Consider the following 24,700-nt stretch of genomic DNA (forward strand, 5'->3'; position numbering starts at 1 on the left):
ACAAGGGACACGTCTACCCAAGACACTTATTGCGCAGAAGATTAATTCTACTGCGCATTACAGCAGTGGGCAAATCTGTGCTAATGTGCAGATTTAGTCTAATGCACATTAATGTCACACTAAAAAAGCATTCATCTGTGCTAATGTGCAGTAGTGCCAAATACAGCACATTTAGTACCTGTCGTTACAAGTACTAAACTTAATGAGCTGTAATTATGGCACATTAATGAATGTGTAGATGCACCCAAGGTGTTACTCAAAACCTGTTTTTGATTAAAAGTCAGAATATTATCCCAAAAATGTTAACTCAAAACAGACCATGGTATCTTTATATTGGCTTGACAGTTTTTCTTCTTCACTTCTTGTGCCACATAAGTAACAGGAGTCTTTAAAGAATGATTTGCACAAGTGAAAAACAGGCTCATGGTTTTTTTAAATTCAGAATTTTTTTAAAAATATAGTTTTTAATTAATTTTAAAAGATATAGTTAATATAGCTCCAATTCTGAATAGCAAATTTAATTTTTTTCCAGTTTCTACAAAAATGTCCAATTTCTAATTTGCTATTCAGATTTTTAAGTTAATTACTGCTATTTTTTTTACTCACTATGAAGTCATAGGACATAAGCCCACATGAAGTTAGGCAATAGAGGTTACAGACTGGACAGTCGGCATAACTATTGCATTTGTTCAGCAGAATGTTCAGCTTGATCTCAGTGTAAATACAACAGTTGAACTTACTGTGCTTTACTCATCTATGTATGGGTTTATTGCAACAACTTTCTGTATAGACACATTTCCTCCCTTGCTAGATGCAACCCTTAACAAACTCAAAAGTTTCCACCTGGTACTCAAATTTCAATATGATTTGTCAAGTTTGGTGTATTAAATTAGATAACTGATCCCAAAGACAAAACCCTTCAATTTCTCTTTTAAAGTAAAGTAATGTGTTATATTCAGGTAACCACTCATAGAGAATTAAAAACAAAAACAAAAAAGTCAACATATCACCAACATTTATGAATAGTTCATAGAGAAAGCTTAGAAGAGTTTGCCGTTAATCTGCAAAGAAGATATAACAAATCTAACATAGAATACTTGGAAGTCCATCATCTTAAGCAGGTCTTTTATTGTAAACAGGGAATTTCAGTGCATGAGACAAGTCAGATTAATCACTGACAAGAAAGATCAAATGCAACCAAGTTAGAGTTCCTCCACTAACACAGCAATGACTTAAGCCCAGTGCATTTATAAACCTAGTTAGTGATAGACTCGTTCAAAACACTTCTTAAGATAAACAAGCTTTTAGGACTTGCTTTCTCAGTTAATCAAGGCTGGTTTGTTTAACATCACAAAATATTGGCCTGTTGTTCATTTAGACAATATCCACTTCTGGCAGACTAAAACCATTTCTGTACAGTAGATATGCATAATTTAAATATAGCCATAAATAAAGGAGACTGTAACAAGGCACTGACATTAAGAGATCTACAAGGCTGCCATTGCAAGTTAGAACACATTATCAGATCATGTCCATTGCTTTGCTCCAGTTCCAAGAATAAATAATTTATACTACATAGTGTCAACTCAGAAGGTAAAGACACATGTAATTTTTTGAAGCAAAGTAGTAATAATTATACACTTTCCCAGTTTTCTAGTCACACAATGGTATGTAGATTTTAAAAAGTGAGAGGATTCTTCTTAATGCTTGTGTTTCTGTTTTTTATACTCATCCTGACTTCAGGCTGAGCAATCAAGATGAATACTTTTTAATACTTAAAGTGACTTTCACTCCTGTGCAGAAGGTTAGCACAAAGCAATGGCACTTGATAAATCCTACTTAAGCCCTCCTGGAGAGCTTAAAATGAGCTATAAGTGGAGCATAATTCTTGTGGGGCCTCTTGCACAAGAGTGAACACAGTTCTGAGATAACACTTGGGGAAACAGTTCTGTAACTCCTAAGGAAAATGGCTATTTTAGACCCACTACAGAAGAATTAAAAAGCATGAAAAGTCTAGGAAGAAAAATATCTTTAAAAATTAAGAACTGAAAAAAAAAAAAACCCCAACAGGAGCATCCTCTAACAATTTCTTTCAATGATTCTATGATTTTTCAAGAAGTGTGACACAGAACCAACTTATCTTTCCATAATTTTTAAAAAGGAAAGCAATATCTTCAGAATCTCTGCTGGTCTGTACTCTTAAGGCATTTTTGCTAAAAATAAAACTATTTAACACCCCCCTACAAACCCCAAATAGATATAAATATCATTTTAGCAGCTAAGAGAAGAGGGATTTCTGTACTTTGAAAAAATTGTTACATGCTACAAGGAAAAATGCTCTCAAAGACTCAAGTGTCCTTCTTTCAATTACAAACTGGTCTCCAAGGAAGTTTTAAGCTCACATGTCCACATACAGTGGCTTTTTTCTCTTAGCAATTACTCTTATTTTATCAAACCAAATAATTCATCCATATACTAGATCAGAAGGCAGGTAAGGATGGTCTAAGCATATCATATATTTTGAAGTCCCTAAATGGATGGGAAGCCTAGGCTAATGCCTTCCAAAGCAACTCGTGCTCAACTTGACGTTATAAGGAGCTCCAGTTTTCAGAAGCTGGGTGTCCACCACTTGCTGCAATAACAGACCATTTTAAAGCATCTCACATTGAACACCTTCCCCCGCAAAATATCACTAGGCAAGTTAAAAAAAAAATTGGCCTAAATCATTAAGCACTGTTATACAACTGAATTTCCTATCCAACACTGAAATATTAGTTTGACTGTAAGCACATGGGAAGTATTTATCATCTTATTTATATTTGCACATAAATTTTGCTTTAGCATGCCAACACTAAATAGTAATACTATCAACAGCAGGGCACTTTTCATACCAGAGCATTCCAAATGCACTTAGATTGCACTTTGGAGAAATTTATCGAATGAGCTTAAATCCACTTAAAGATAGCAACAGCAATACCCTCTCCTCCAAAGAGAGCAGACATACCAGCAAGTAAAATGACTTTCAGTGTTATAAAAGTAGAAAGAGCTTTAACTATAAAAATAGAGACAGCAATACCAAAAACATTACCCCTACTATTTCACACATGTGTGAGAAGTAAGCATGGGTAATGTAGTGTACTTAATATCCATGTTGTTTTTTTTTTAATGAAACAGCTGTAAGAGGCTATTCTGAAAAAAAGATAAAGTCTGCAAAATATTCTGGTTGGAGGGGATGACAACATATTTCTGTTTACTTTCTGGGTTTCTTACTGCCTGTCATAACAAAATAGTGATCATCACATTTAGTCTTCAATGCAGGATCTTTAAGTACATCAGGCGCCCCCTTGCTACATGCATTTGTAGTTTTTCCTTTAGAGAGGGGCTTCTTGACTGTGCCAGCCAAGGTTTTTTCACTTTTGGGGGAATTTTTAATTGAAGACTGACTTTTTGTGGAAGGCTCTGCCCTTTTTTTTGTAGTTTGTACTTTGGCTGATGTCTGAGAAAGCCTCACAACAGATAAGGGAGTGCGTTCAGGATGTTTTGATAAACTGGGGCCTGTCTGAGGGTTTCTACTGACATTTTGGGTCTGTAAATGCTCTCCTGCCGGCCGTCTGTTAGCAGCTGAAGACACTCTCTTACTTGTAGGCCCCAGTGCAGGTGATGCCTTTGAGGTTTTACTAACTGCAGATGCAGAATCTGGCTGTTTTAAGATTGGAGGGCTTCTGGTATTCCTCATCAGGCCAGTCCCAGGTGGTGGCACCCTTCTGGGAGCCTGGGATTGCAATCCTGTTTGAATTGGACTTTTGATAGTGGATTTTGCTGTTTTTTCAGATGACTGATAAGAATGTGTAAGCTTAGATGCAGCATGCAGATTTGCATTAGGCAGTTTGGCAGGATTTGGTGAGGATTTTGAAGCAACCAGATTAGATTTAGCTGTGGTCGATATACCTTTGCATTTAGAGGGAGCACATTTTTGTTCTGAAGGCATTGGTTCAGTTGTCCCAGAGAATTCAGACATCTCATTTGGAGAGCAAGAGGCAGCTGAAAGTAGCACTGGTGCTGGAGAATTCAGGGATGGTAAGAGTTTGACCTTAGGAGTATCTCGGGACCAAACACGGTTACTCGGAGTCTTTGAATTGCCAGGAGCTGTTTTTAATACTGCAGGGGAACAGCTTTTGCTTCCAGATTGCGCTTGCTTTGAAAAAGTGGTTGGAGAGTTACACACAGGAGACTCCAGTTTCTTTGAAGTGCTTGTTAAAGATTTAAAAGGTAATTGGGCAACTGATGCTGAGGAACCTTGTACCTTGGAACATACTGACACCGGCTTGGTGGTAGAGGGTGTGTTCACTGCTCTTCTGGGGGATGCCAGGGCAGGTGTCCGTGGTCGTTTAGATAACACTTGCTTACTGCGGACTGCCGGAGCACCTTTTGTTGCTGAACCAGGAGCTGGGGATTTTGAATTTTCTTTCTGAAACATATTAACAGCTGATATGGGATTCATTACAGGAGGCTGCAGAGGTTTAGCTGATGGATCAGAGGTGCTTTCATTAGTTCCACCTTTCTGAAAGGCCAGAATTTTTTGCTCCAGAGTTGCAAATTGCAACACACGACAAGGATCATATTTGAGTAGAAAACCTTGAAGAGTATCCCAACCTCCACCAACACGTACCATCACGTGTTTGCCATGCAGCATCTAAGAAAAGTTGGGAGGGAGGATGGAAAAAGTTAATGAAACTGTGAAAACAACTACTTTAGTATAAACTATATTGCCAAAATGTATATGAAGCATCGCTTCCTATGCTACAACTTGAATTCGTTGGGATTAATCAAACAAAACAACAACCCCACACTATAACTTTGATAAAGTGCCATTTATATAGTGTCCTATAGTGTCCTATTCTGCTCCCCATCTCTTTTTTTAAAGAGATCTAAAACAAACATTTGTTTTTGGTCCTTCTTGACATTACTGGTGATGTTTTAGTGACAGAGATAAATATATTAGCTAATTACTTGCCTGTCATTGAAGTGGCAGGGCATTAGCAGCGCACGTCTCCTCTTTTTTTTAAAACTTATGGCAACTTCTGAAGTGGCCAGGAGCCACACCCTAGGCAGGCTGCATGCTACAGGGGCCACAACAGTACAAGCCATGGGTGTAATTTCCCCAACCTAGTTGTCACTTCACAATTCTCCCACACACATGCAAACAGCCTGCTTTCCTGCTTTAATGCATTCCTGTCTCTGGCCCTGTCTCCACCACTCCACTATGCATGTGGCTGGACCACAGGCTTCTTACTGCAGGCTCCCCAGCACTGCAGGTTTGACTATACCACACCGCCCCCAGAGGCAGGTACAGGAATGGCAACTGAGGGGCAGCCTAGAGACCCTCACTGTTGCTGCAACAGAAGCAACAAGTGACAGCAGACTTATGAAATCTTGCAGGGTCCTCTCTAGTTTTGAGCCTTGTGGGAGAGCTTATGACGTGGCAAGTTTAGGGATCACTTGGGTTAACCATTGCCTGTGAATGCAGGAGACTGAACTCAATAGCCCCTTCCAGTCTTTAGACTATGTAAACAAAACAGTGTAAGCGATGTGTCTAGAATAAAGCAAACTGAAAATGCCAAGGCAAAAATTGTTCCTGTGTTACTAGACACTGTACATTACAGCAATATTTTCAGACAAGTTAGTTTCAAGTGGACGATGCCCCAGTTTCTCAGAAATTGTCTAGTCAATATTAAAATCAACATTTATATTCTGTTGAGCTAGCTTCCTTTGCAGTTTGATTTATGACTTCAAATAGTAACGTAAAGCACTAAACTTTAAATTTAGGCAGTTCAGTTTAGTTGTAACTATTTATACAGCAGCAGTTTGACACAATGGAAGGCGCAGACAGAAGTGCAGCTCCCAGGTCTAACTCATGGTGCTTCCAGGAAAGCGCCATGAGTTAGACCGATCCTCCCAACCCCTCTGGAGTCTTCCTTCCCTCCCACCCCAGCTCCCATGCTGACTCAGGATAGGAGGGAGAAAGCAGGGAAGGGAGGTGCATTCTGGGGTTTTCCCAGCCACGCTGGGGTGAGGGTGGACTGGAACCCCCACTTTGGGGGGGAGGGAGGGGAGGGAGGGAAGACTCCAGTCCACCCACCCATCCTCCAGCACTGACTGGACAACCCTCAAAATAAGCTCCCCTTCACTCCCTTCCCCCCTCCCATTTTGAAAACAATACCGGGAGCAATACTGGGCTTTGTCAGCCAAATCCTGCTCCCAGCAAACACAGATGGAAGTTATGGAGGGCACTGGACTTTGGAGCACGTTCATCTGAACCATCAGGTAATGACAGTTCAGATTTTTGTGGTATCACGCCCTTTTAAAGCATTTTTCAGCCATGCGCTTGTGTTTGGTCACAGCTGTAGAGCACTTTCAGAGGCCAGATTGGGCAAACATTGTCACTTCTGTCTGTGCCTACTATTTACACTATAAACCACGATACCCCCCTCTCCTAGAAAGATTCTTCTTGAAGCACACACACACACACACACACACACAAGACTTTATATGACTGGGATTTCATTTTCTCAATCTTTTTGGTTAATATTATGTTTTTATATTAGTATATATGAATCAGAGTGCCCATAGCCAGGCATTAGGATACTAAATGGCAAACTAGTGTAAACTACACTATTAACCACAAGAGACAGAAGGTGTCTCTTTCTCATATGTTATATCCCCTTCTTTCTCTCTCTCTCCCCTCTGTTTTATCCCTCCAGACTCTCCCCAGTGAGCTAGCAGCAAATACCTGAAGTGTCCTGAGAAAGATATTCTTATGTTCTTCCATCCTCAACTTCTGGGGAACTGGAGGACATTAGGACTTCAACTAGAACATTGGTCCTGAACTGTGCTACAAAGATGGAGTCCCCCAGTCGATCATATTTGAGGCCCTAATCTCCCTTCAGCAGAAAAGGAGCTTTTTGCCTCTTTTTCCCAATCCAAAGTCTCCTGGTTGCTACCACCTCCCTCTTAAGGGTTACCCTAAAAAATCTCTGGGATAAAACTGCTGCGCCTACAGACAGATGCATGGACACTCTGATAGGACATTACAACAATTCACTATCCTTGACCCCCTCTGCTGTGGTAACTAAATATTACTTCTTCCCTTCCTGTTATGCTTCCAAGTCACCAATGACATGTGACAGATCACAAGACTGGAGTGGCCATTGCTAGGTGTCCAGATATTAAACCAGTCATCCAAAAGTTATGCAAATTGTGTATTCCTGTTCGGCTGTTTAGACATATGGGACCAAATTAAATCCAGTTGTCTTAGAACTCAGCCTAGACAAGACAGAGGCAAACGTTGCTCAGGGGATGAGGAACCAGTCAAGAACTGCACCACTTACTCGTATGAAGAGGATTTTATCTCCCAGTCTATACCGCCCTTCAGATAAATACTCAATTGAAAACCTATGGGAACAGCTGCAGGGAGGATCTTCTGCTATGTGCTTAACCTAGGTTTAAAATAAATGAGAGAAAATGTCAGTGTTTTATTGCTATTAATATTTTAAAGAAATTAAGTTATGGTAATTTTTGGTAGATTAAACTAGTAAGCAGTTGTAAAAGAAAGTTAATAAATACATCCCTATCAAGATACTTTTCCTCCCTAGAAGATCTCAACAGATAGAACTCTTACATATAATTTAAAGTAAAAAATGCACACAGACATGCAAAACATTATCTTTCAAGGAAGACAGGACATGGTTCTTATTTAGCAGTTTTTAGAGTTTCTTCTCCCACATATATTTCCCTTCCTTTGTTTAACCCACTGAAAGATTTGTTTCCTTCAGTTTGGGTAGCACTGCCAAAATACACATGTAGCTCCATGAAGACAGCTTTCTTTTTGGTCTCAAATACAGATCCACCAGATGGCTGGGACTACATGCTCGAACAGTATTTAGCAGAACTAGGTCGCATCCTGGTCTCAACTGAAGAGGTTTTTAAACAGTAAATTTTAGAAGGAGAAAAAGCCATCTATGGAGGGGGCAAGAGAGAGACAAAATGAAAGAAGCTACACGTGAATTAGCCCCATAGTTGAACAAGAGAATTGTTTGTTTTAAGGGGAGAGGGTCGAAAGACAAAGATATGGAAGAACAACAAACCACCATTGCGTAATGGAAGTTCAAGACCATTGCTAAGCTACAGTATTACTTAGCCTTTAACAGGAAACAACCTTCACATGTCATAGTGGAGTTGATCAGAAGACACTGTGGTGGGAAAGACCCCCAAAAGCCAAACCTATTTTAAACATTTAAAGACTTAAATATTCAAGTTTAGACAAAATAGAGAAGCTGCAAACAGACCTTAAGAGATTTATTCTTAAGCAATGCGAGTCATTTCCTTTCCTGCATGAAAGTTCATTTCCTCCTAGTTCTAATTAAAGAAACTGACTCAAACAATTTTAAGATATTTTAGTAGTGTTGAAATAATGTAACTATGATGGTTCAGGAAAAATGTAAGGCAAGGATTTCTGTGGGTAATATATTTTATTGGACCCACTTAGCTTGTCTAAGTCTACTCCAACAATGCAGTTGGTTCAATAAAAGATACCTTGGAGATGCAAGGATTTTTGTGGGTGATATTTTAAACAAGTTTGATTCCTCAACAGGTTTTGCCATGACAAAACAATCCCAAACTTCAATTTGCTATTGTGACAAGGGGCCCACTCAGGGTCGGGTCTGTGTTGGCCCACCCACCTGCCTAGAGCAGTCTGCCTTGCCTCGTCTGCCATGACTTGGTGTAATAAACTGAATGTTGAATGTGGGAGGCTGCCCATTAAATGCCCTGATGCCTAAGGCATTGTACATAGCTCCAACTTTCCCTATACCTTGCCCCATGCCTCACAGATGGCATTGCAAATTGGTAACAGCTGTGGCCCAAGGCTAGGCTAAACTCTGCTCCTTGCTGGGCCATTAGCATTGTATTCTTGCACTCCGCCCCCTCTCACAGGGCCTCATACTGCCCCTCAGTGGACCACTCCCAACCCACCATGGATTCGTGCAGACCTTTGGCCCTACTCTGCATGGCCCTTCCGGCTTTCCTACTCACACTCTAGCTGGCCCACACACAGCCCTTCAGGCCCTGTGGCCACTGGCCTTATGCCTCAGACTGGGCTGAACTCAGCCACTAGGCCCTCTCCAAGCAACTTAATCCTGTTGTAACCCACGTGCAGGTTGGCCCATGTGCAGCCCTTCAGGCCCTCCCTGCAACCCTACTCTATGCCCACCACACATACCCCTTCAAGCACTACCATGCACCCTACTCTGTGCAGACCTCCATACAAATACTTCTGCCCCATCGCTGGGGCCTCCAGGGTCTTATACCCCCTGGGCTCAGGTGTCCGCAAATGTGCCTGGCCCCCTGTGCCTGTCCCTGCTCTAAAGCTGCCCACTGGGTAGTGGTAGCTGGGGTTATAAGGTGCCCCTACCCACCTTTCACTAGGGGCGCAACTGGCCTGGCATTTCTGGGGAACTACCCCCCCCCCCCCCAAAACACTATGGGAAGTCCCACCAAGCCATCCTTCCTCAGTAGGGTATAGTTTTCGGTCATGCCCCAGGACCAGGAGCCTCCTACCATCCCCACAGCTCCTGCTAAGATGTTCTGAGCAGCTCCAGTTGGGAGGTGTTTTTTCCCTGGCTGTTTGCAGCAACTGCTAGCTCAGCCCTGAGGATCTGAGCTAAAATGGAGGCTGCTCAGCCCTTTCCTCCAGTCCTTGGGTCTTCCTGTGGTCACGTGACTGCCTCATCAGGGCTGCCCTGCACCTGCCGGCTGCCTGCTCTCAGTCCTTAAAGTGGCAGGCACCAAAGGTGCTCTGCCACAGCCATGTATAATAAAAAGCCACAACACTACCCTGTTTAATATTAAATACACTGAATGTCATTTAAGAACAACAGAAAATAGAGCTTACCCATGTAGAATGCCACATTGCTCTCAATGTGTGGGCTGTGTGCTCAAGTTCACACAAAGACCTTGGTTCCACAAGTTTGGGTATGTAAAGAGAGGCACAGCACACCCCAAAATCAGGCACATGAGTCATTTGAAGCCCTTATCATAAACAAACAGAGATATACCCAGTACTTACTGCTTCATGTAGCTCCCCGTGGTGACAACAGGACTTTGGGGTGCTAACGGGTGTTACAGGTCCAGAGGTCATTAGCAATGTTTCTTCTAATTCGATTTCCTTCTCCAATTTTACTAACACAGGAGGTTCAACTCCATATCTGAACACAAATACAGATAAGATGGTGGGAAAAACAGTTTCATAATGAAACTAAACAATTGGATAAAAATATATTGTAAAGAAAAGAAAAGATGTGAAGAAGATACATGCAAGGTGCTAAATAATTGGAGAGAGAAAAGAAAACTATTCCCAGAAAAGTCCGATCTATAATGATCTAGGTGTTCCAAAAATAGAATTCAGGTTAGGGAGATTTTTACTCAGACATTTTCTGAGTTGGTTAGCAATATCCTGCTTTTGGCTGAGTTATGTTCAACAGCTAGCACACATTTATTCCCAGTCACTGGGCCACTGGGGAGAAGGGAAGAGGACTTTGGAAACAGCAAAAGTTGGTAAACATTAGAAAATCCAAATTACAGGAAAATGTTAAGAAAATGTTCATTGTGTTCCCAATGGAAGACAAGAGACTGTGAGCATGTTTAGAAGTTTTTAAAAATTAAAGAATTGGAAAGTTTGGGGTATTTAAAACTCTTAAAAAGCCTTAAAAAATCCCTGGGGTCAAAGTTCCAGTTATGACCTCCTCTCTTTACACATGGGGGTATCCTCTTGATATTGATGGGGCTGACTAACATTTAGCCATATTGGTACAATCTATATTAAGAAGCAGTATAGATCTGCACCTTCCCAAGAGGAACATCTGGAAACTTAAGGCAGCTATTCACAATGGTGGGGATTTTTCTTTTAAAAGGTGTAGGCAGGGTCTGACAACAGAGCTGCTAATTAGTTTCTATTTGGGGGCAGAGAGTATTTTGGCTGTGCTTAAACACACAGTGTTATAATATGGTATACAAACCAACAGGATATATACTTACCGGAACAAATGTTTTGGTTTTTATTTAGAAAACATGTTTAACTGCATACCTTGATACTATGCGACCAATTTCCAGTAGACAGAGATACACCTGTCTTGGATCCTTATGCAAAACTAGAAAGGAAAAATAAGTCACACTTCTTCCTGAGAAAGCTCTACCAGGTAAGACCTATAGGCTAAGTACAGAGAATGGCAGACTGTTGGGATCACCACCCATTCCCTGAACCACCCTTGCATCCTGCAAACAGGCTACAGTTTTCAGGTGTGCGATACCATGAATAGGGGTCGTTTATTATGCACTCACTCTCCCAACCCTTTATTGCCCCCTTCGTCAACCACCACTGCATCTTCTATTCTCAAAACCTGCATCTCACCCAGGCTTCCTTTACAGGTCCTCAAATGGATCTGTTTTAGGTCTTTCACATTTGAATTTTAAATTTCTTTAAAACTAAGGATTTTTAAAATACTGAATCTTATTCTCCTTCCTTTTTCCATTTTGCTACTGAAAGCAGGAAACAGAGAAAAGCAGGGGAAAGGATAAGACAAGGGAAACTAGATTTGTTGTTAAAAAAATAATTCTTGAGGTTTTTGTGGGGGGGTTTAAACTCACTGTTTTTTATGAAACAGTTAGGATAAAATTCCAGAAACACTGTCATTGTTTATACAACTATTTATCTCTATGGCAGGTGAAAATACTATGGAAATATAGGAAATATACCAGGAAATCCTGGCCACTGATCCAAAGGAAATTAACTTTGTTTTAAATCATCCATTTCAGAGGGCAGTTAACATTTTCAGGCAATACAATTTATACAGAGACTGAACTGAAGAAATTAAAGGAACCCAGTTCTGTTATGGTGACATCCCATTATTTTCACAACTTAATACTGAAATACGGGAGGAGGTTTGCAGATGTAACAGGAAAAAATCAATTTCCTAATTAAACTTGAAAACCAAGCTATGAATATATTGTATGCATGTGTTCTAATTTCATAGGAAAAATTGTCTCAAATAGGAAAAGTCACCTTCCCTGCTAGCAATGAGGATTTAAAAAGAATAGTTGACCAATAAAATGAGTTGGCAGCGATTGGTGCCATTTTAGTGTCATAAGCATTATCAATGTATATGCAGGTTTTATAAATCAGTAAGTGAATCATCCCTACATGCTTCATTTTTGCTTACTACTGCATATTTTGTGTTCTGTTCAACATTTATTTTGTAATATTACAGGATTATCCTCTAGGTGCCTTTGCCCACAAGGGTTGGGCTATTCTGTTTCTATTCAACTAATAGGCAATACAAAAAGAAAGAAAGAAAGAAAGAAATACCACCACATTTAATTGCGATACAATGAATGTCCAATAAGTTTTCTTAATGAGCAATCAAAGTGTTCACTCCATCTGGGAAATTAATCTGGCAGCTGTTACACTAGAGGCACAAGCTGAGTTGACAAGCTTTGTTTTCATATCTACGTAGTTATAGAGAAAGATGCAAGGCATTTACAGTTGCACCAGGTAGTTCCTGATGTAAAATGTTAATTACCAACAAACAGACTCTTGGAACTTCAGGCACAGAACCCCAAGGTAGCCATCCAATTTAGTAATCATGCATTCATTATTCTGAGCATTTTCCACAGTGAGAAAGAATTAATATTAAATAAAGGATGTTATTGTGTGTTGACTCCTGGTCCTTATGGTCCTCTAGCACTGGAAAAAAAAATTATGAAAAGTTTGCTTTCCTTTCAATTAGTCTGGTGGTTTTTTGCTATGAGGAAAACCATGTGATAGTTTGCTGTCCTATTTTTAGATTTTGCCTCCTCCTAGATGGCAACTTATAAGCCTGGAAAAGAATCCTTCAGTCAAATTAGATAACATAACATTAAGGTCTGATCCTGCAAACTTTCTTATACAAACAGTCCCAGTAGAGTCACAGTCGCTGCTTGCCTGACAAGGAATAGTTGCAAATTAGGCTCCAGATAAGAGCTTTCTACAATCAAACTTAAAAGAAATATAAATTAAAATTATTTCACAGAAAGAAAGAGTTACCTAAACCTTCTGATTCAAAGAGATAAGTCTCATCAACGCCAATGCATCTACACCAGTTAAGAAAGTTGGCTGTATTATCTCTAGCAAAAAAGGATCCTGATGGAGCATCCTTCTTGCATGGGACTTTTCTCATAGGAAAATCCTGTCAAGAAATTAAAAATATACACATTTATATCAATATTTAAAAATGAATTTTATGAGGGAAAAAAAATATTGCGTCTAAAGTATAAAAAGGGGAGTTAGTAACTCGAACTGATGCATCCAAATGAAGGGATAGCTAATGCAGGGAGAGTGTATGGTATGCACAAATGTGTACATACTGTACATGGTTATTCTGCTGGAGTTGAGAATCAAGATAAAAAAAAAAGGCGACTGCCAGTGTGGTAGCTCAGCCTCGGATGTGGCCTCTCCTAAAGGAGCAGCTACATCTGCCTAGCCATCTCTTGAAATGTGGGAAAGCGAATTCAGTTGATAGCTTCCTTGATCTAGTTCAGGGGTGCTCAATCTCCAGTCTGCAGGCCAAATATGGCCACGCAGTCTTGGAATCTGACCCACAGGGCTCCCCACAGGTTGAAAAACTTGACAGCAAGGGAGTAGTGGTAGTGCAGGAGTAGTGGCAGTTAATACTACCACCCCTCTCCACTGCCAAATTCCCAAGCACGACAGGGTGAACCAGAGCCAGGAGCTGGGCCATGGTCCTCCTCCTGCATGGTTTGGCTGGGGCCCGGCCACTCCCACTTCCCTCCACCCAGCCAGGTTGGGGCCAGGCCACACCTCTTTCCCCTGCCTGGCCAGCCTGGGGCTGGGCCATGCCCCCTTCCCCCGTATGGCTGGGCCCCCATGCCCTTCCCCCAGTGGAGCTGGGCCACATACCTTTCCCCCCCCCACTTGCCAAGTTGGTGCTGGGCCACCCCCACCTTCCTCCTGCTTAGATCAGGGCCAGGTAATATCCAACCCTCCTGCTCCCACCCACAGGGTGAGGTCAAGCTCCTTTCCCTGGTGCAGCTGGATCAGGCTGGCCTCCTCATCCCCCACCCCTGTGCACCTGGATGGGGCCCCACAGCACTTGCCCCAAGTACTGGATTGGGTCCAGCCAGATCCAGGACACGGAGGGACCAGGCACTGCCATTCCAGCCCCCTGGGCAAAAAGGTTGAGCACCACTGATATAGTTATTCAGTGTTTTGCTGCCCCCACCTCCAGACTTCATGCTGCAGCAGCAGGACCCCACACCCCCAGCACAGTTCTGCTTTAGAGGTGTTGGCATTTCTGTCAGTTTATGGAAACACAACTGTGACGTTAAAGAACAAAGTTCATTTGAGAAAGTTGAACAGCAGAGTAATTTAAACATTGGTAAAAGCTAACAAGTGCTACCAGCCCATGATTAACCACCTTCAATAAAACACACGAATTTTGGCTTTATGCAGTTTTAGAAAAATCACCTTCACACCAATTTTAATGCAATAGACTTTATGATAGGTTAAGAATGCTTTCTTCAGAGTTATTTCCCATTTTTCTGTTAGTGCTAGACTATGTTACCAGGACTTGTTTGTTTGTAACTATACAAAAAGTGCTCCCAAGGAAGTCAAGATATGAATCCGATGATTCAGCCCCTTCCCTTTCTCAGGGGGAACTTGATAAACTATATGGCAACTTTCTCATTTCTGAATACATCCAAGCACTTGTATTTATTCCAAATACTCTTTCTAGCTCAAGTATACTGGAGAACACGTTGTATATAGTAATAATATTTGTACAGGTGCTAGGTTCACGTCCTGAATCAAGGTTTCTATTTTGTATAAAATGATAGAGCATTCCCACCCCCGCCCTCCACCCCTAATTTCTGCATAGTTTTCATTTCTAAAATATGTTTAAAGTGTCAGTGGCATTCCGGCATTGGCAATCTACTTGCCTACCAGCAAGAGTCACCGTCAGAACATGAAGTCCTTCAATTGGAAGGTTGCCTGTAAAAGGTCTGATTTAAATTTAGGGCTATGCAAGAATTCTGAACAAACCTTTACAATTTGACCCACATCTGCTTTGGAGCACATTACTTGAACTGCCCAGGCCATCTGTTTTTTTTTCTATTTTCCAAATAAAGAGCATACAAAATACAGCATTGATGAACTTCTACTCTCTGTACAAAGTCAATTTTTATTGGCCTATTTCAGTAACAGCTAAATGCCATATGACTCACCCGCAAATCCTTTGAGCTACAACATTTCTTAATTGTGTTTTGAAGAACACCAACCAACTGGCAGAGCAGCACACCATTATCCAGCTCTTCCAGCAACTGTTCTGCAGCAACTTCTTTTCCTGGAAATAAACAGTGGTAAGAAGTACTCACACGGGCCTTATAGTGATAATTCAGACACTGCATTCCTCCATTATGAAGAAACATTTTGGCTTTAGTCTGCAGAAGTGTGATAGTTATTATTCCAACCAAAAAATTGTTTTTAGTTGGGTTCAACCACATTAACTGATGAACTTCAATTTTTTTTTCTACTTTATGAATTTAACACAAATTAATTGCCACTACACAGAATGTGAGCTATCTTTAAAATGGTACATTGTTATATTAGTATTTGTATCATATCTTCTCACTCCCCAATTGCCTGTTTCTGCATGTGGCAGTTTTAAACCATAACTTCTGAAACTAAAAGAAAAACCTGTCACATACTAGAAAACAAAAATGTTTGTTTACCTGTGAAACTACTTATATTAAACTGAGATTAAAATCTGATTAAAAATGCATTACTTAAAGTGTGACTCTTAAATAGGAACATTAAATAATGTTATTAATTCATCTAACTGATAGGTGGTAGCTCATAAAACATGAAATTAGAGCAGGCATTGAAATGCAACTACCTTCACTACTTATGCCTAAACACCTTAATTACTCTTTGCAATATTATGGATATGAAGAGTCAGCACTAACTGAGACACCAGATTTTCAAATTCTTTAGATAGCAATTTACCGAACAATCCTGATAGCCAGATTGATAGGTCTTCCTGCATAGGCACCAGTGTTGCTTCATGCCGCACAGATATCCATTGGTCATATAGGCAAACATCTGCCAAGCCTGGGCCATGTCTGGCAGTCAGAGGACATCGTGGGCTTAAAGGAAGATCATCTCCAAACCACACCTAATGAGAATTTTAATGAAGTCAAACATATTAACTGTAGCATTTGCAACCTCTAACAATAAAATCCAGAAATTCCTTAATTTGACTAATAAATCACATGATAGAATAAGAGTTCTCTTCTTGCTAAAAAACCCCACACATGTATTCTTTCTTTAAAGTAAGATACAGTTTTGAATCTGGATTCCTAGGCTTAAGCGTGATTCTAGTGATTTAGAAACCCCAGCACATATTTACTTAATGGCTTTATGGGATCTGGTCCCTGATCCCAACAATCCCATATACCATACTACACATGCATGACAGAAGGCACAATTTTGAGCTCAGGATTCAGAACCCAATTGTGCTATTACTAATTGCTAGTGCCTGAGATTATGATCCTGGGCTCTCTCTGCATGGGCAAGTTGAAATCTGGGTGCCCAGAGCCCCGTTTGCAGGGTCAACAGTCAGCTGATTATCAGCCCCAGCCCAGACAGTCTGGGGTCTAATTCAAGACCAGGGCTGTCTGGGCACTAGTGCCAACAATCAGCTGATTGTCAGCCACAACCCAGACAGTCCCAGGTCTGGTTCACCTGGGGCTGTCCAGGCAAATATGCAGCCGACTGTCAGCCCTCATGGGTTAAAGGGTTTCCTCCACCAGGGACTTTAAACCTCATGCCTGGTAGCTCTGGCATGGCTGGTAGGAGCAGGGGATCAGAGGCTCCTGGCTGGGGGGTAGACAAAGGACTTCCCCCAAGAGGACTTTAAAACTTTAGGCTTCTGGCAGGGTGCATCTGATGCCCTGTACCTGGCAACCCTACCAAAGCTGCTGGGCATCAGGTTTCAGGTTCCCAATAGTGGGAGCCCTTCAGCTCCCCCCACCACCAGGAACCTCTGATGCTCCCACATAGAGCAGCCCTACCAGAGATGCCAGGCATGGAGTTTAACACTCCCCAGGGAAAGAAGCCCCTGCTCCCTTCCCTCCTTTCCCAGGGTAGCCCTAGGCCCTGTTGGAGAACCAGAACTGTCCTGGGAGCAGACGCTGACAATCAGCTGACTGTTGGCACTGGCCCTGGGACAGCCCCCAGCTTCTTGGAAACTAGGTCTGCCCCAAGGCTGTGTAGACAATATTGTCAGCACGCTTGGTGGAGAACAGGGCTGATTACAACAATCAGCTGTTTATTGGACATCTGCCCTAGAGAGCTCTGGTATATGGACATGGCTCATACAAACAAGCCATACAAAGTGTTCTACTTTATTTGTGGAACATTTTTTATGGCTGGTTCACCATTTTATGGTGCTTTAATTGAGTGCATACATAGCACCTTTGCCATTTATCCTGCAATTAACATGTTAACTGTGGTATAAATGCAAGATGTAGAGAGGGCCTTAGTGTTATCCCTCCACATGCTATAAGAAACATTTTCTTAACGGTTCCTAATTTTTTAAAAAAGCTACTGTACCTGCAATTTGTAAATAACCATTCCATTTACAAAAACTCGTAGTAAAATTAGTATTGGATCCACAACATGAACAGACAGACCTACAACTTATTATTGAATGTATTGCATCTCATCTCAAAGTCAGGTAAGATTTCCTGGGACTTTTTGCTTAATATTCTGATCTTGCAGAGGAAAAATGTGTTACCCTAAACAAGAGCATACACTTTAAAGTTAGGCTTCAGTTCTCATATAACCATTACCTATTTTCATACTACAGGGGAATGGTTTGGTATTGTTGTTTAGGAAAGCACAAAAGAAACTGATGCAAACTTTAGCGTGACCAAGATTCTTACTATGTCCCAAAACAGTTTTTCCTACACATTTTAGTAAACCAAAAAAAACCCAACAACAACAAAAAAAACTTTCTTACATAGAATAAATCACTTTGAAAAACTGAAATATTGAAACATTCCACAAAAATCTCTGTGTATTTTAGAAACCCCACCATTTGATTGGCTCGTACCATGTCCTAGAAATCACCAATATCAACATTTAAAGATCGAAAGAAAGATTCCATCTGCACACAGAGGTAAAGATGCTATTGGATCTATTGCCTGATCCCACAATCGTGCCTCCTGCCATGCACTTGTGGGCTCCCTCTGTATCAAGAAGCAGGCACCCACAGTTGGGAGCCCCCTTTGCTGAGGGGACTCCCAGACACGGAAACCACATGTAGCCAAGACCCAGAGAACCCTGTTATCTGTGGGGTCTCTGGGTCCCAGCTGCATGTGAGGTGCAGCTGGGACCAAGAGACCCATGTGGGCCCAGGGGTGTCACGCACTCCCAGGGCTCGAGGATTGCACCCCTGTTGCCAAGATCTCTGTGAGCTGATGTGCTCCCAGCTGCAGGGGAGACCATGCTACTCATGCAAATTAAAGCCGGATACCAATCCGCTATTAACTTAGTACATATTTTTGAGGTCTAACTTTATATCTGGTTGGACCTTTTTATTGTGGGACCTTTTTATTGCTCATGTAGTTGCACTCAAGGTAACTGCACAATTAACCAGTTAATTACATGATACTTGTAAGGGCAGACAAAATACAGCTTTTGGGCCGCATCTGTCCCACGGCTGAGTGCCCACTAATTAATTGTATTTGGCCTGCCTGTGGCTGCGCCTGCTGTGCTCTTCATGGGGCCCTCCCATGCCCGAGGGTGGAAGCATAGCATGTGCACTGCTACCAGGGCAGCATACTATGCTTCAACCCTTGGGCATGGGAGGGCCCCAGACACCACACAGCTTCTGGGGTGGGGGCACGTGAGGGAGGCCTCCACACCCCTTCCCCCACCATATCCACACCCCCCACACCCACATCCCCCTACAAACCCCACCATACACACACTTCCCCACACAATATACCAGAGTAAAAGTTTATTTTGAGCTATTATGCAATCGCCTCTATATACATTATGCAAACCTAAATCAGGACAAAAATATTTTTGAAATAAAATTAAAATAGGTTATAGTAAATGTTTGATTTTTAGTATGCGATTTGATTTTTTACCAGTCCCAAGATGGCAACCCCCCCCTCCCAAAAGGAGTACTTCCAGGGGCAAGGGGATAAACTCCCAGTGGCAAAGGTCAGGAGTTAGGGGGCAGGACTTCCAGCCCCAAGATGGCAACCAGGGGTTGGGGCACCTGTCAAGGGGCGGGGCTACCCATGCAGCTCTCAACAGCTCACCAAAACTCATTAAGTGGCCCCCCAGCTAAAATAATCACCCACCCCTGTGCGATCTACAGGTTAAAACATGAAATGAAATTAAGAACTTCTGGCTTATATCAGTCCTGTCATTGATTGTCTGTGTGATCAAAGGCAAGTCTCCTACCATCTGTGACTAAGTTCCCCATTTCTAAATTAGGGGTGGTAATACTTCCCTATCTCATGGGACATCTATGACGCTTATAGCAACTTCTCTGCTAAATGCCCTAAGATCTATATAAGGCATCTCTTGTTTATGCAAAGTGCCAAGTACTATTATTTATTAACAATGTCAATTACCTGAACTGCATCCTGCATGGTCATCTGTATTTACATTAGTGACTTTCACTGGAAGTGAAGAAAGGAAGAGAAACAGTATTAAGTTATTTTTAATGGAATACTCTCTCATGTCATATATCTGCAAAAAAAACCAACCAAAAACATACTATTTTAAAGAAAAGAAATACATTTTTCAGTCAGCTGTTCTAGACTTTTAATAGCGATGTTACTATTGAATAAAAATAGTCTGTAAATGGTAAGACAATACAGATGCAGCATTACAAACCAAATAATCAGATATTCAACACTGACAGAAAGTTTAATATTTGAAATAGAAAAAGATTAAATCTTAAACATACTAAGTCCTAAAGTCTTAAAAGCCTCTAACAGGTGGCTAGCCTGTTAGAAGAAAGGACTTCTAACCTAGATTTTAAAATGTCCTGTGCTATCTCTGACCTTGTTTCATCTGTAAATGGGCTACTCATCAAGAACTGCCAGGCTGAAGAGCAAAGATGCTGAGATAGGACTACATTTTTATACTCAATTACCTAGCTCAACATCAAAGGCTTGCTAAATATGGCTAGATAATATAGCAATATATCAATGTACTTAATAGGCATATTAATATTAATCAGGATATAACCTATTTGATCCCTTATATAAACTTATATCAAAGCCTAAACCTTATTGAACTGGTATAAAACCGCTAAACCAACTCTAAGCAACCTTTAGCTGACTTTTCACACAAAATCTTCTCAACTCCAACAGTCTCTCACTTACTTAGCTTCTCTTCCTTTTTGTCTCTTACCCAAAGTCTGATGAAGTATATGCAAGCAAATTCTATACTATAAGCACTGTTAAGCAGCTTTCAGCCTACAACTCATCTAATTATTAGAAGTCTGCTATTTTCCAGCCAAAATGTATTAATGACGAGTTTATACTCAATTCATTCTTCCATCAGTGCTTAGCTTCTCCCTTGTGTTTGCCCTCATGATATATTTATAGACAGCAACCATGTGCCTGCTGAGCCTTTGTTTTGCTAGGCTAAACTAGTAGTCTAAAGATGAAAGCCTGCATAGGCTCATGAACAACATTTGTACACCTAAAATGGTTGAAATATGCTTCCTCCTCTTGGCCAGAAAGTAGACAACTTGAGTTGAACTGGTAATTAATCAAAAGGTTGTGGGACACCTGAAAAGAAGGACTAGAATAAAAGAATCTTTTCATCCATAACAGTAATTGATTGAAGGCTACAATGTAGTCCAATAGTCTAAGTTTCAGAGGAGCTGTATTCACAGAGTTTTAATCCTGAATCCACTGTAGAAGGTAACACTAACATCCTGTACTCTCTTAGATCAAGTATCTATGGTTTTCTAAAAAAATTGTGGTCAAACTGACAATCAACAAGAAAGATTTCCAGAGCCATGGCACAGCCAGTTAAGTTCTGGTGGGAATACAGTCCTTAGTGATCTCCCACAGTGAAAATCAAAACTTTACATCAAGTTTTTAGAGAGGAAAAAATACAGTCTTCTATAGTCTAAAAAATGGACCTTAATCATGATGTTTTCCATTTCCATGGGGGGAAAAACAAGTTTGATTTGTTTCTTCCTGACCACTTTCCATGCCACCAAACACAGCATCTTTCAACAAACTTTAAGCAAACTTACCTTAAACCTGTGCAGTTATACCTATAGCACAACCAGTTTGTTTTCAGACAGTTTTTCCCTTGTACCAGGATTCTTCACACTGCTCAATTAAAACTTCACAGAAGTTGCACAGAGTTGCTCCTATCTGAATATACAAGAGCAACCCTAATTTATACTTTTATTTGCAGGGAAACAAAAGTATTGGGACGTCCTTTGCCTCAGACATCCTTCTATACACTACAGAAGGGCACACTCCATACTTGCCATTACTAATGAGCATGTTATGCTTCCCACGAGTTAGGGAATACATTTTCCTTTAGCATAAGAAATCCTTTGTCCCAACAGAGAGCCACAGTAAGAGGCTTCATTGACTGCTTAAAAAAAATATGGGTGGAACAGCCTGTAGAGAAGTTGGCCTCATTAAAATAAGGAGCCCCACATAATCAAACAACAGCCTTAACATGGTAACTGCCAAAAGAAGAACAAAAGGCAGCCTAATTCACAGGGAGTGCTCAAATCACAAACAAAGTGACATATTCAAACAGCAGCTATTGCAAGAATGTTCTACATCTGCACTTTTTGGAAACACCTAGCAAAATTGATTTTTTTTTTTTTTTTAACAGAGATTGTAGAAAATTTGTGAAATTCAAGTGTCAAAGACTTACTTTTTGAATTAAGTTATTTTGCAGCCTCACTCCCCAAGTAGTCAAAGCTTTGTACTTACAAAGACATCTGGATAATACTTAGAAGGGACAAACTTTTACAATATAAAGTATCCCCAAAAGGATTCTAAATCTAAGGTTCTTAACAGTCAGCCATGTGCAAAGGATCAAACAGACAGATTTGGCATTCACGCTGATAAGAGTAGGTTATTGGACTGGATGTACAAGACAGCACTTATGAAAGACAAACGATCAACCTCTTTCTCAGGTGAACTGATCCGGTATAGGCAGGATGAGTGAAATCTGTAGCTGTTAGGTAAGCACCATGATCTCAGTCATCTCACATAGCTTATGCAAGACATGCAAGTTGAGAGATCAAGGGATCAAAGAACAGAAGGGTTGGAAGGGACCTCAAAAGATCATCAGGTCAACCCCTCTGCTCAAGGCAGGATCGTCTTTGACTAAGCCATCCCAGTCAAGTGTCTACCTAACCTGCTCTTAAAAATATCCAAGGATGGAGATTCCACAAGCTCCCCAGGTGGCCTGTTCCAGTGCTTAACCACCCTCAGAGTGACGAAGTTCTTCCTAACTGCCAACCTAAATTTCCCTAGCTGCAAGTTAAGACTGTTGCTTCCCGTTGTGTCCCCTGCAGCCAGAGAATAGTCCACCTCCCTCCTCCATATAACCCCCTTAAAATATTTAAATAGTATTATCAAATCCTCCCCTCAGCCTTCTTTTCTCCAAACTAAATAACCCTAGTTCTTTCAGCCTCCTATAAGTCATGTTTCCCAAGCCTCCAATCATTTTTGTCCCTCTCTACTAGAATCTAATTTGTCTATTGCTCTTTTGAAATGCAGGGCCTCAAACCGGACAGGGCATGCCAGGATCCAAAAGTACGATCAATTATGTTCACAGACATGCCTATGACCCCTGCAGCAGTGGGGCATTTTGGAATACAAGACAGCAAGAGGAAGAGGAAGAGGCTGTTTGGTGGCAAAAATGAAGGCTGCTGCTGCAAGATTGCCAGCTTCCATGAATACCTGTTTCTCAAACTATATTTGTTCCACCAAAGCATTCAAAAAAGCATAATTGTTTTAGTGCAGGGGTTGGCAACATTTTTTGACTGGAGTGCCAAAAACACCCCAACCTCCACCCATGCATCAATTTGATGTGCCAGAGGTAGGGGAGGCATGAGGGGCCCAATCCTCACTGCTGGAGGCAGGTGCAAGCATGCCTCTGGGCAGACAGCAGGCAAGGAGCCAGGGTTGTGTTGCCCTGGCCGCTTCCTTGCCATACGCCATAGTGCACATGTGCACCTGCCTCCACCACAGAGCCAGTGCTGGGACTCTGGAGCCCAGTACAGCCATTTGCAGTTTGCCCACAGCCAGCCCGGACTCTGAGCAACTGCAGCAGGCAGTGCCAGGCAGCTGGGAGGCTGCAAACAGCTATGCCAGGACAGCCCCAGCACTAGCAGCATCGGCTGCACAAGCGCCTTGGGGTGGATGGCAGGGGAAGGGCCAGGGTTGCACTGTCCCAGGGCCTTTCCCGGCTGTGCACCTACAGGTGGCACAAGCAGCAGCTGCTGCCACAGATCTGGTGCCAGGGCTGTGTAGCCCCATGCAGTTGTTTGCAACCGCCCAGCTGCAGCCAGGCCAGGCTCTGGGCAGCTGCTGCCTGCCAAGGAGCCTGGGCTGCTGCTACCCAGAGCCCAGGCTGGCTGTGGCAGGCTGAGAAAAATGGCCCCCGTGTGCCATGAGCCAGCACATATGCCAGGGGTTGCCAATCCCTGTTTTAGTGCGTGTATTTTCAGTGTTGACTATCACCAACCACTCAACCAGGGCAAGCAGGCAGCTATCACAGGCTAAAGAAAGCGGTGCAACTGGAATGGCTGCCAATTTACGGGTGGGAGCCAGATAAATAATCTGCTGCCACCACAGCCACATAATCATCCTGGCAGCACAGCGGCAGCCAGAAGTTGCCAATATTCCAAGTACCTTGTTGCACCCAGCACCTGGCTGCTTTGTTACACCTTTGACAAAAGCCATGTTAGATTCCGTATAACCTGTATTCATTTTAAAGAATATGGACTCTCTAGTACCCATTTTTGCAAAGGAGGCCTTCAGAGCAAAAACAAATATGACTGATGCAGTGAATATGTATGCAGAAATTGCTTCAGTCCAACTATGGCTGTTTGCATGAGTCAACTGATGCTGTTAAGAGTCAGTGCCCTGGAGGGCTATCCATCTGCCTTAGTTTTCCTTAAAGAAGAATGAAGTGGCAGGAAGCCTTACCCAAAGGCAATGAGCACAACCACCCCAGCATAAAGCTCTGCTTATGTAGGAGCTCCAGCAGCAACATCATTTCTGGGGTGCCTACGGGCTCTTCTGTTACTGCTGCTGCCAGCCCATAAGAGGGTTCTATGGAGCCAAGACGAGTAGGGAAAAGTAAAGGCTGCCCAGCCTTAATTCATTGCTGGACGGGCCCAGAAAGCTGCTCTATTGCAGGGTACAGTGCAAGCACTAGTTAATCTGGAGAGAGAGGAGTTGCCCTTAAAATAGAGGCAGAGCCAGATTTCAGTTGCATAACAAAGGTAGGGCAACAAGGACTGCTGTCCCAGGCACTGACTTCAGATGGGAGGCATGGGGGCGGGGGGGG

The 24,700-nt window shown here is 41.9% G+C and overlaps 1 protein-coding gene across 1 annotated transcript in view; it reads right to left on the minus strand.

Annotated features, from left to right (window-relative positions):
* Positions 1-1,026: 1,026 nt before the first annotated feature.
* The window catches only part of GAS2L3 (growth arrest specific 2 like 3), a 26,254-nt gene continuing 2,580 nt past the window's right edge, over positions 1,027-24,700 (minus strand). The window contains exons 2-9 of the mRNA XM_006023631.3: positions 19,759-19,806; positions 16,112-16,280; positions 15,331-15,449; positions 13,136-13,277; positions 11,141-11,204; positions 10,124-10,262; positions 7,389-7,496; positions 1,027-4,693 (exon numbers count right to left, since the gene is read on the minus strand). Coding sequence (XP_006023693.1) covers positions 3,251-4,693; positions 7,389-7,496; positions 10,124-10,262; positions 11,141-11,204; positions 13,136-13,277; positions 15,331-15,449; positions 16,112-16,280; positions 19,759-19,782 — 2,208 coding nt within the window. The 5' untranslated portion in view covers positions 19,783-19,806 and the 3' untranslated portion in view covers positions 1,027-3,250. The remainder of the gene's footprint in view (positions 4,694-7,388; positions 7,497-10,123; positions 10,263-11,140; positions 11,205-13,135; positions 13,278-15,330; positions 15,450-16,111; positions 16,281-19,758; positions 19,807-24,700) is intronic.

This window comes from Alligator sinensis, unplaced genomic scaffold (assembly GCF_000455745.1).
Source record: "Alligator sinensis unplaced genomic scaffold, ASM45574v1 scaffold154_1, whole genome shotgun sequence".
NCBI classification, from domain to species: Eukaryota; Metazoa; Chordata; order Crocodylia; family Alligatoridae; genus Alligator; species Alligator sinensis.